This window comes from Prionailurus viverrinus, chromosome B3 (assembly GCF_022837055.1).
Source record: "Prionailurus viverrinus isolate Anna chromosome B3, UM_Priviv_1.0, whole genome shotgun sequence".
NCBI lineage: Eukaryota > Metazoa > Chordata > Mammalia > Carnivora > Felidae > Prionailurus > Prionailurus viverrinus.
In genome coordinates, this window is record NC_062566.1 from 59,927,364 (window position 1) to 59,939,616 (window position 12,253).

At 38.7% G+C, this 12,253-nt stretch overlaps 1 protein-coding gene across 1 annotated transcript in view; it reads right to left on the bottom strand.

Moving 5' to 3' along the window:
- The window catches only part of FAM98B (family with sequence similarity 98 member B), a 36,734-nt gene extending 24,727 nt beyond the window's left edge, over positions 1-12,007 (bottom strand). The window contains exons 1-3 of the mRNA XM_047862148.1: positions 11,885-12,007; positions 3,231-3,376; positions 1,983-2,117 (exon numbers count right to left, since the gene is read on the bottom strand). Coding sequence (XP_047718104.1) covers positions 1,983-2,117; positions 3,231-3,376; positions 11,885-11,955 — 352 coding nt within the window. The 5' untranslated portion in view covers positions 11,956-12,007. The remainder of the gene's footprint in view (positions 1-1,982; positions 2,118-3,230; positions 3,377-11,884) is intronic.
- Between the last annotated feature and the right edge of the window lie 246 nt (positions 12,008-12,253).

Here is a 12,253-nt window from a genome sequence, read left to right on the forward strand (position 1 = left end):
CACTGAGTTTTTATCTTTTTCTTCTGGATTTATGAAAGCTCTTCACATACTAAGGACTCTGGCCCTTTTTGTTTTATACATGTTGCAAACACTGCAAGAAAAGTATGAAGAGACTTACTGCATCATTATGTTTTAAACACAGAGTCAAGACAAAGACAGAAGAGATGGCGGTAAGACTGTGAACTGGTTTAACAACTCTGGAACAAAATATGGTAATACATACCTAGAGTTTATTTTTAAATGTTTATAATCTTTAAGTAACAGTAGCCAAAAACATGAACAATGAATTAAAAATAGAAAAGAATCTAAACACCCATTGTACAAAAATGTTATGTCCATAGCATAGAATGCTCTGTAGCCATTTAAATTATTCTTTCCAAAAAAATATTAAGTGATGGGGAAATGCTCACAATACATTAAATGAGAAGGAGGAAGACAAGGAGCTTCATCTACGATAGGCTCTTAATCTTACTTACATGTGTGTGTAAAAAGGAAAAAGAGAAGGAAAAGAAAATAACACCAAAAACAATTGATGATTCTGAGGAGTGAGATTATCAATGATTTTCTTCTTAACAATTCTCTATACTTTGTAAGAATTCTATGATGAACATATAATTTTAAACACATAACATAAAATTTACCATGCCATTTATAAACATACAACAGCATTAAGTATATTTGCACTGGTAGGCAACCATCACCCAACTCAAAAACATTTTTTTCTTCCCTAACTGATACTGTACCTGTTTAACACGAATTCTGTTTTGCCCCATCTTCCAGGCATACGTTTTCATCATCAGAAAAAATTATACCAATTTCTCTTTTACCTCCTTATTTTTACTTGTACCAGAAACCTGTATTGCTATTATTGTTCAGATTTTCAGCAGATAAGGCAAAAAGGGAAACACAATGGAGCACACAGTTCTCACTGACAGAGCGCCCATGTTCCTCTGGGCCAAGGCTTCTCAGCTTCCTTTCTGTCCCCAAGGGTTACTGTGCTCTCCCATCACTAACAATGGTTCCTTAAATCAGTGACTCCTACTGAATGGGAGGAAGATGGGGAAACAGTATAAGAAAAGGGTGTTGGGAGGCGGGGGAGGGGGGGGGGACATAATTTTTATCCCCTGCAACCCACACAAGGCAATTCAAATGTCAACACTTCTATCACCACCACTTAACACTTATGATTTCTGTGCCAATTAAACAAACACTACAGCCTATGAGGAATATATCACATGGAGTTTTTTATAAATGGTAGAACCTGAAATAACAGAAATCTTCAATAACAGATGCTAGAAAAATTCTTTCAAATGACCATTGTCTGCAGAACTTTGAAAACAGCATGAAATTAACTGAATTTTTAAAATGTTTAAAGGACCCGAATACAAATAAATGGATTAGTTGTGGTAACTGTTTGGATATAGGGTAATCTATATTCCAAACTCACCCCTGACAAAAACAGGTAACACTCACTAGAATTCAAATGGCCAGAGGGCACAATCGTTTTAAAAACTGATATAACCCTAGTGCCTAGAGCAGTTTCCAGTTTAATAATAGATCAGTAAATATTTTTGAACCAACTCTCATTCAATGCCTAGCACTAAAAACAAGATCTAATAATGCACTTCACTGCCTAGTTTCAGAGTTTTAAGAATAAACAGGGCTCTAAATGACCAACCTATTCATTTAGGTATAAATGCTGAGTGATGAATTACATGAAGAAAAAACTAAAACAGTATGTAAATCACAAACACAGCATTCTACAATGGCCAAATAAACCTTAAGTGTTAGAAATCTCAGCACATTAGAATTTATACATTTATGTAAGTATTGCTAAGTCAGCTTCATATTTTAAGTCAAATATTAAAATCTTTTTAACATACAAAATGTCCAAAACTTCATTTATCAAATTTCTAAATCTTGAACGTAACAAAAACCACATCAAACACATGAGTTTAAATGTTCAAAGAAAGATAACTTACACAGAAGCTTCAAACAGTCATCCTTCTTTTTTAAACGGTCCTTAATATCTCCTGATATGAGTACAGAATACGGACATGCCATTTCTTTTAAAAACCCACTTATCTCAAGCTGGAAGCTTTCTAGATCATCTCTCCCTTTAAAAAAGAAAAACCATAAAACACTTACCGAACATTTTACAATATAATCTGAAACTATAAAATCTACCGCTAGTTGATTTCAATTTTATACTTAATTAAAATTTTTCAATTTGACGTAAAATCCTTACATGTGTGACACCCCCATGCTTAGGTATAGATAATCAATTCCTACATAAAAAAAGGAACACTTAAATTTAAGAACTTAAGTATCTAATCATGACATAAGTATTTTTATATTTCAATCCCTGTTTTCCAATGGACTTTCCACAAAAGCAGATAAACTGGAACTATTTTACGTCAGTAAATGAAATACCGAAAGTGTTACTGTGACTATAATAACTGGCTTCACAGCAAATGATGTATTTCTATTGTATTTCTATGGATTCAGATAAAAAATGCAATCATTTGAGCTTCATTGCTTATCTTTCTTTCATAATCTAACGATGTATGAATTTGTGCCACATGTTTTCAATTCAGCTAATTTTACTTTGCTTCAAGGGAATTCTACTGGATTTGTCAAGAAAGGAAAACAATTTAAAAGGACAGCTCCAGAAGAGAAGGTTACTTTGTACCCTATCAAGTGCTCAATAATTTTTTATTTTTCATTTTAATTTGCTATCTGAAATTCCACCAAAGAGCCACAAGGACTCCAGTTACCAAGACAGTAACAAATTAAACAAACATTTCTGATCTAGCACAGGAGTTTTTTAGAGAAGTATTTCTACGTGAATCCATGTCCTGAATTACAGGCATGGTAATTCAATTTAAATTAGGAATTACATGTACCTTAACAACAAAAACAAAACCTAAATTCAAAGTAAGCAATATTCAAAATTTTAACCTTTTAAATAATCAAATTCAGACTCTACTTTCTCTGAAGAATGATACTAAGGTTAAGATCGTAAACAGTTGTTGTTTATAATCTTACATAAATTTAAGAACCAATTTTGAATTACTATAAAATTTAACCCAAAGGTATTCAGTTTCACATGCTGCAGTTCTTCATAATGTTACTGATTTTTCTTTGCAGGCACATTGCAGGTAAAACTATAAATCATAAGCCATCATTTCATTTTACTACTACAGAAAAACAAAATACAATGGCAATACCAGCTGAAGTGATACTTTCTTCCAAGTTGCACAATGATTTTATCTGAGAGCCTAACCAAACACAGAGCTCTGAAAATTCAGGCGAAGACAGTCCACCCTCTGCTGCCTTGGTAAGGGCTTGCTCTTCTAACAGTGGTCCCTTGTACCTAGAAAGAAAGACGTAAAAGGTGTAAAAAAAAAAAAAAAAAAAAAAAAAAAAAAACCCAAACTGGTAGTACTGTATATATCAAGGCCTGGGGCCTATTTTTATAAATAAAGTTTTACTGGAACACAGCCAATAAATGTATCCATTTACAAACTATCTCTGGCTGCTTTCATGTTGCAACTGCAGAGTTGACAGTATGGTCAGCAAAGCCTAAAATTACTATTAGGTCTGTTATAGACATGGTTTGCCAATTTCTGCCCTATTTAATTGGCATTTGGCTTTTTGTCAACATTTTATCATGTTTTAGTAACATTATTAACCAATTTTAAGATAAATATTACAACTAACACAAAGTCAAATAGAGCAGTCTAATAACCATATACTAGTTACAAAATAAGCAAAAAAAAAATTTAGCAAAAAAAGAACAGACACAAATTTTATTTTATTTTTTGAGAGAGCCCAAGTGAGTGAGGGGCAGAAACACAGAATCCCACAAAGCGCAGAGAGATGGAGACAGGGAGAGGGAGAGGGAGGGGGGAGGGGGAGGGGGAGGGGGAGAAGCGGGGCTCATCCAAGGCAGGACTCGAACTCACTAACCTTGACACCATGACCTGAGCAGAAGTCAGAAATTTAACTGACTGAGTCACCCAGACACCCAGATGCAAATTTTAAATTAAAAAATTAAAACTGAAAAGGACCTACGTATGAGATCATTTTAACCTAAACCATTTATTTTATAATTTTGTACTTTTAAACACTGCTACAAAATGTATTTGAATAAACCTAAAATTTTCTAATTTTATATATTAACTTCATTGAATTATATACCAGTTTTCTACTTTTATTGTTCTTCCTGCAATTATTTTTTTTCCATTATAAACTTTTAGATTTTAACATATTTAAATTTAATCCACTGCCACTTATGTATGTATGTATGTATGTATGTATGTATGCATGCATGTATGGATACTTAAATTGTCCTACCTCTGCTTAGTGGGAGCCCATTCATATTGGCCACGGAATCCTTTTATTCCCTGTATTCTCTGAATTCTTTCCTTGCTTTCTATGACAAGATGTTCCTGCCCTATACCTGTAATTGGCCATTTCTCCAAAAAGCCCTGATTCTTTTTAATCATACTTAAGAGTACACAATCTGATACTAAAGGTAAGTCATTGTATATGCATCTTTTTAAGAGAAATTACATCAGGAGTTCACATTGCTATTTCTAATTCAAATTTAGAATTGTAGGATATTTACTTATTCTGTTTTACATTTCTATTATCTCTCAGAATGAAATTCTGGTTTGTAATGACATTTACAGAATCCTACTACACATAAAAATAGATTTACAGATAGCTTCAGAATGGGAAAATCAAATAACTAACAATAAAATTACTGAAAACAATTTTTATCTTTAGAATATATTCTATTAAGGGGCACCTGAGTGGCTCAGTCAGTTAAGCGTCCAACTCTTGGTTCTGGCTCAGGTCGTGACCTCAGTGAGTTCAAGCCCCACATCAGGCTCAGTGCTGCTGGTACAGAGTCTGCTTGGGATTCTCTCTCTCCCCCTTTCACACTCGCGCATGCTCTCTCTCTGTCCACCTCAAAATAAATAAATAGGGGCGCCTGGGTGGCGCAGTCGGTTAAGCGTCCGACTTCAGCCAGGTCACGATCTCGCGGTCCGTGAGTTCGAGCCCCGCGTCAGGCTCTGGGCTGATGGCTCAGAGCCTGGAGCCTGTTTCCGATTCTGTGTCTCCCTCTCTCTCTGCCCCTCCCCCGTTCATGCTCTGTCTCTCTCTGTCCCAAAAATAAATAAACGTTGAAAAAAAATTTAAAAATAAATAAATAAATAAATAAATAAACAAACAAACAAACAAACAAACTAAGGGCACTTGGGTGGCTCAGTCAGTTAAGCGGCTGGCTTTGGCTCAGGTCATGATCTCATGGTTCATGAGTTGCAGCCCCCATCAGGCTCTCTGCTGTCAGCACAGAGCCAGCTTCGGATTCTCTCTCTCTCTGCTCCTTCCCTGCTCACTCTCTCAAAAATAATAAATAAAAAAAATTAAAAATAAATAAATAAGCTTTAAAAAAAAAGAATATATTCCAGTAAGGATGTAGGAAAAAACAATCCCTTTCCATGGGATGAAACCATCTACTCCATATACTGGTAAACATTTGTTTCATTTTGCTTTCAATTTTCAGCAATTTTTCTTGCTTTGATTTCATTTTATTTACTTTTGCTTTATAATTATGTAAAACGTGTACATTATTTCAAAGTCTAATTTAGAAAACCAGGAATATTCAACAAACTTAGCTTGCAATCTTAATCTTGTTCCCTCTACTCTGTTCCTTCCTTCCTGTGCATGTTTATTAGGGGTGGTCATTCCATAATGTTTTAAAATATAAACGTATATATACTTTTTTAGGTAAAGGCAGTCTACTACACACTGTCCTATTCCTTGCTTTAAACACATACACACTCATACACATACATTTACATATATAGCAGACCCAAAAACAAGGATTTAGGGGTGCCAATCCTAACCCTGCATATAACTTTGGACTCCTGAAAAACATAACTACTAATAGCCTACTGCTAACTGGAAGCTTTACTAATAATATAAAAAGCCAACTAACACGTACTTGGTATGTTATTATGTATCACATACATATTCTTACAATAAAGCAAGCTAAAAAAAAATCATAGGAGTTTTACAGTATTATACATATATTTTTTTGAAAAAAGTCCATGTACACGAGGACCCATACAGTTCAAATCCATGTTGTTAAAGGGTCAACTGTACTGGAGATCAGCAGAGACACTGCCCAATTATTTTACAGTTATATAGTACTCCACTGTAAGGAGTACTAGGCCCCCAGTTAAGGACATTTGGGTTATTTGTAGTATTGTGCTAACAGAAAAAATTTGGGGTGCATCTGGGTGGCTCAGTCGGTTGAGCATCTGACTTCAGCTCAGGTCATGATTTCACAGTTCATGAGTTCAAGCCTCACATAGGGCTCGCTGCTGTTAATGCACAGAGCCCACTTGGAATCCTGTGTCCTGCTCTGTCTGCCTCTCCCCCACTTGCACTGGCTCTCTAGCTCTCTCTCTCTCTCTCTCTCAAAAATAAACATTAAAAAAAAAGAGAGAGAGAAGAAAAATTTAGCAAATTTTTGTCAGTTTTTACCTGCGATAGATTTCTAGAGGTCAGACTGTTGGGTCAAAGGGTAAATGGATATCTAACTTTGCTAGATATTATTAAATATTCCTCTACAGGGGCTGTACCATCAAGGTGTAAGAGTACCCATTCCCACACAACTCACCAAAGTTGTCAAACATTCAGATTTTTGACCATCTGGTATCTCAATATAGTTTTAATTTACATTTCTCTTAAAAGCAAGGCTGTACATCTTTTCATATGTTTAAAGGCCATTTGCGCATCTTTTTCTCTGAATTCTCTGGTCAGAGCTCATGAAGGTATTTTCAAATCCCCATTTTGCAAGTAAGAAATTAAGGCTTTGGACACCTGGGTAGCTCAGTCCGTTGGGCATCTCACTCTTGATTTCGGCTCAGGTCAAGATCTCAGGGTCATGGGATCAAGCCCTGCATCAGGTTCCACAATGTGCACAGAGTCTGCTCAAGACTCTCTCTTTCTCTCTTCTCTCTGCCCCTCCCCACCCCAAATAAAAATTTAAAAAGTAAGGCCTAATGAGGTTAAGGTACCTGCCTTCAGTAGCAGGCTAGGCACAGTAATGGGCAAACATAGATAGATATACGGTACAGATATTGATAATTATATTTATTCATAAATAATTTAGCCTTTACAGTAATGCTTTGGAGTCAGCATTATCTCAATTCTATAGGATCAGAACTAGGTGATGACTCTAGGATTTAAATCCAGATTTGAACCCACACACTCCACATGAAGTCACACTTCTGTCTATACTAATAAGGAAACTAAGCAAATAACCTGGCCAGGTGATGCAGCCAAGTAAAGGCAGAGCTAGGACTAGACCACTGCCCCTGTTCCTATAGGCAAGACTGGTTCCTCCATATGTTACCTTTCCTCCAGATCTTACAGTGCCTCTTAGTGAGACTGAATAGTAAACATCTTCTTTCCCCCTACTTGCTTTCACTTCTGCAGTAAAGAAATAATCATAAACTCTTAAATAAATTTAATTAATTCATATCATTGGTGATAAATTATTTTTAACTGATATGCCACTTATAAAATTCAATTAAAACTTTTTAAATCATCAAAAATAATTTAGAAGAGAAAAAAAACCATAAATCTCAATGCCTCAGCTCATCACATGAGGTAAAAAATAAAAACAAGAAAAAGTGCATTTAACCAAACTGACTAATAATAATCACAGTTTTAGTAGTAATACCACAAACTGCTCTTATGGTAGGCCAGTGCTGTGTGCTTTATGTATTTAATTTAATTACCTCATTTAATTGCCACAATATCCTATACGATAGGGATTATTATATGCTCTTAGTTTTTTCTATGTATTTTTATGTAATTAAGAAAGTGCTATTATTCCAAACACTGGGGACACCTCCCCTAAGCCTAGACTTCCCCACAGTTGCTGGTCTGGCCCTGCTTCAATCTGGGTGATCCAAATCTTCAAGTCCATTAAGGCCATCGGCAAACCTCCACAAATACACAGCCACTGCCTAATTTACTTTCTCTTTTCCATCAGCCAACATATACAGTATGAGACCTTTCCTTCCCCCTATCATTTACACACCCTACTGGCTTGCCTCTAATCCAGCTCTCCACTTCCTGCATCCCAGACTCTTACACTAGGTTTCATCCATGAACAACAACTCTCCTAGATTGTCCCTCTCTTCTCAGAAAGATTATCCCTGCCACCTCTAGCTTTGGTGATTTTACTCTCTGAAGTTCTTCAGGAGCAGATGGTAAGGTTTCTGTCCTTTTTGCTTCCCCAAACAGCATCCGTATCACTGCTTCCCCATCATCTTATAAATATTCCTGGTCTCTCTAGGTTCAGGCCAGTCAGATTTGCCACCCTCTTTCTCTTGTGGTTTTCACCTATTAATTGTTTGGACACTCTCCAAAATTCCCTGCTCTCAGTTTTCCTCTCCATCCCTATTTCTGCCATTGATCTGTATGTATACCCTATACAATAACCTCAGCTCTAATTCCTGAACTTTGTCTTTTCTGACCTTTGCCACTTCATGTCAGTGAGCCACCCCTTAGACCTTACCATCACTGGGAACCACTCCACCTGCAAAATCATTAATTCAACCACAACCTACTACCTATCCTTGGGCTTGCCCTTTTGACCACTCACTGACAACTATTCTTGGATCTCATCTCTACCTCCATTCCATTGGTCCCTCCATAATCTCTGTATTGACTAGCTCTCTGCTGTCTTCATTTTCTTCCCTGTCCAATTTAGATTCCAAGGTGCATCCTTTCATTTTGGTTCAATAAATACTTACTGAAGAAATGAGTCATTGATACCATCATGTTCTTCAGCTCCAATATCCAAGCAACCACTAAGTTCTGCAGTGCACTTCTTTCCATATCCACTTCCACAAAGCACCCATCACTTCTTGTCTTGACTATTAACTAAATTCTCCCATCCATTCTCCACCTTACTGAGGTAACTCTTGAAACTGGACATCTGTTCTCTCCCCTTTTTATTTAAAATCCTTCAATCATGCCCCACTGCTGTTACGACAAAGAACAAAATCCAGAACACAGCCTAAAAAGTGTTGCATGCCTTGGTCCTCACCTAACTCTTCAATCCAATTTTCCACTATCTTGGCCCTTCAATCTTGCCCTCCAAACAATACAGCAAGCTTCTTTCCACTTCAGGGTCTTCCATTATTTTGTTCTCGCTTTAAGGACACCCTTGTTCTCCTTTCCCATCCAACTTCACCTAGCTTACTCCTGTCCTGCTCCTGTCCTGCCCTTACATAGGTCCTCCTGTCATGTTATGCCACCCTTTTTGTCCTTTAAAGCATTTAACACAGTTTATCACGTTTGTGTGATCACATCTGTTTCTCCACTAGACTGCCCACCCGGACAGGGCTCAATTCTATTTTGCTCACCACCGACTTCTCAGAACAAGGTGCAACACAGAGTTGTGACCAGTAAACATTTGAAATAAACCCCCTTCCATAATGGTGATTCTCAAATAAGCTGTGAAGCTTTTTCAAAATATGCATGCCTGTATGCACCCTGGAAGATCATGATCCAGTCAGTCTGGTACATAACAGCCTGGAACGTTTTATTTCACAAGCTCCATACATGATTCTGATGTACAACCAGGGCTGAGAATCTACTGTACAAAATCAGACTGTCAAAACTAAAAAAGAACTCTGAAATCATGAGCTTGAACTCATGAGGAAACAGTTATTCCTACCCAGTTTTCAGTATATCACCAAACTGTTCTTTCACATAGATTTTCCCTTTTAATTCCTCCCTTTAATTTCTAATTTTACTTGATAAAGTACTTTCACTGATACCCTCAGTGTTTTAATCACAACAGAAAATGTGGTATTCACAAACTACACGGATATTTAAAATTTTTTTTTTCAACGTTTATTTATTTTGGGGACAGAGAGAGACAAAGCATGAACGGGGGAGGGGCAGAGAGAGAGGGAGACACAGAATTGGAAACAGGCTCCAGGCTCCGAGCCATCAGCCCAGAGCCCGACGCGGGGCTCGAACTCACAGACCGCGAGATCGTGACCTGGCTGAAGTCGGACGCTTAACCGGCTGCGCCACCCAGGCGCCCCTACACGGATATTTTAAAACCTAGTGCTCAATTACAACACATATTTTAAGTAAAAACTGTTTTCTGTATTTCATTATCATTGTAAGAAAACTCAAACTTCAAAATCATGTCCTCACATATTCCAGGAAAAATCAGTTCTAACATACGTAAACTGTTTTATTTTCCATATTGAATAATCTGAAACTAGTTTTCCTTCATAAAAGTCAAGGTTATAGCAAACTTAATTTTTCAAAACACCTATAATAGGCACAATTAAAAGAATGAAGGAAGAGAAAAAAAGCACTGACTTTCTCTTTTTCATTAACTATTTACATAATCATACTATTTTTATCTGGAGTACTCAGGATCTCAAACTATTTGGGGCCTACACACTCCTAGTAAGTATTTTAACTTCTTGTTTTGGCTACTTCTGTAACCAAATTAAGTGAAAATTTCCAAGAGATTTCACAGAGTAAAAATACCCCTTAAATAATCTGACTCAGTTCTTTCATTTGACAAACATTTGTTCCGATCTGTAACATTGTCAAGTAGGTATTATTGGGGTCCAAATGAAGCAACTGACAGAAGAGCAAGTGCAGTTTTAGAAAAAAAAAATAATAATAAAGTGGGTGGGGGTTTCAAGCTTCACAATAGAACTGCAAAGACACAGCCTATCCCATTCAAGAAACTCCAGCACGTGGCAGGGCAAACAACTGCGCAGATGGTCCCAATCTCTAAATTTAAGTAAGGAGTATTTTTTGACTCCCAACTATCTGGCCCTATCTCTATCTCTGTGCATTCTCTTCCTTGAACTTTTTTTCATTTACCCATTCATCGAACCATAATTTATTGTACAGGCCGCCACTGTAGGACGTTGCTGGGAACAAGACAGGTAAGGCGCCTGACTTCCTGGAGCGGGAGGAGGTGGGGGCACTGCGAGAGAGGATAAATACACGCGACAAGATAGTTTGGGATACGGACAACAGCTGGGAGTAAAAACAGGATGAGGCTGAGGGAGACTTTGCACCTCATGATCCCCGTGCTTCAAAGCATTAACATCATTCTAGGAGTTCTCATGGCACTTAGCATCCTGAATTGTAAATTCCAGTAGACTCTTTGTAGCCCCAACTATGTGAGCTACTAGTAATCTGAAAACGGTCTTTTTCCTCTGCCTTAGCGCATAAACATGCGTTAATTAATATGTATTAACACCACGGCCGTATGTTAAACGAACGGATGAAACGGTAGAATGAATGGACCCACACCAACTTAAGGACACTTTCTCCGGTCAAGGAAGCAGGAGATTCGCTCCCGAACCCTAATTAAGCCACAGGTTGTACATCGCAGGGACCACAGTCCCCAGCCGCAGTTGGGGTTCCAGCACCCATCGCCCCGGGGCGCGACCACTACGTCAACAAAAATACCAGCCGCGGCGCAGGGACACGCTCCTCGGCGAGGCTGGCGCTAACCTGGATGCTCCGCGCCAACGCCGCGGGGACCGGCTGCGCAGTTTCGGGGCCAAGAGTTTGGAAGAGGGGGCCACGCGACCCAGCTCGCCGGCCCCGCTCCACCCCTCAAACGGATTTCTCTCCCGCCTCCCTCTTAACTCCGTCGGCGCCGGCGGGAGCGCGGCTGGGAAGGCCTCCACCCAGCTGCCCGCGCCCAGCAGAGGCCCACGGGGAGGAGACCCCAGCGGCCAAACGGAGGGAGAGCTTTACGTTTTCAGGGGAGGGCGTCCCTGGGAATACTCACCCCAGCGCCTCCAGGGTGTCCAACACGTCCCCTTCCATCGTAGGTTCGGGACCCGACTCCGGCCCTCTCATGGTCCTTGGGCCCAACGCTGTTCGGCGCTCTAAGAAGCCCGCCGGAAACCTGCGTCACGGCGCCAAAGTTCCGGGTGGAGTCTCCGCCAGGACTGCTTAGGAGCGCCGCTGAGTGGGGGCGTAACCGTTCCGGCCGGAGGCAGTCGGAGCTCTGTGCCTGAACCCGCTTTACGTAACAGTGCGAAGTTTTTTTAATTACGATAAATTATAGTAATAAAAAGATTTCTTTGTGCTGGCTCTTTTCTGTGTTGACATCAATCTTAGGAAACATCGTGATTCTACCCAAGTTGTTCTCAAC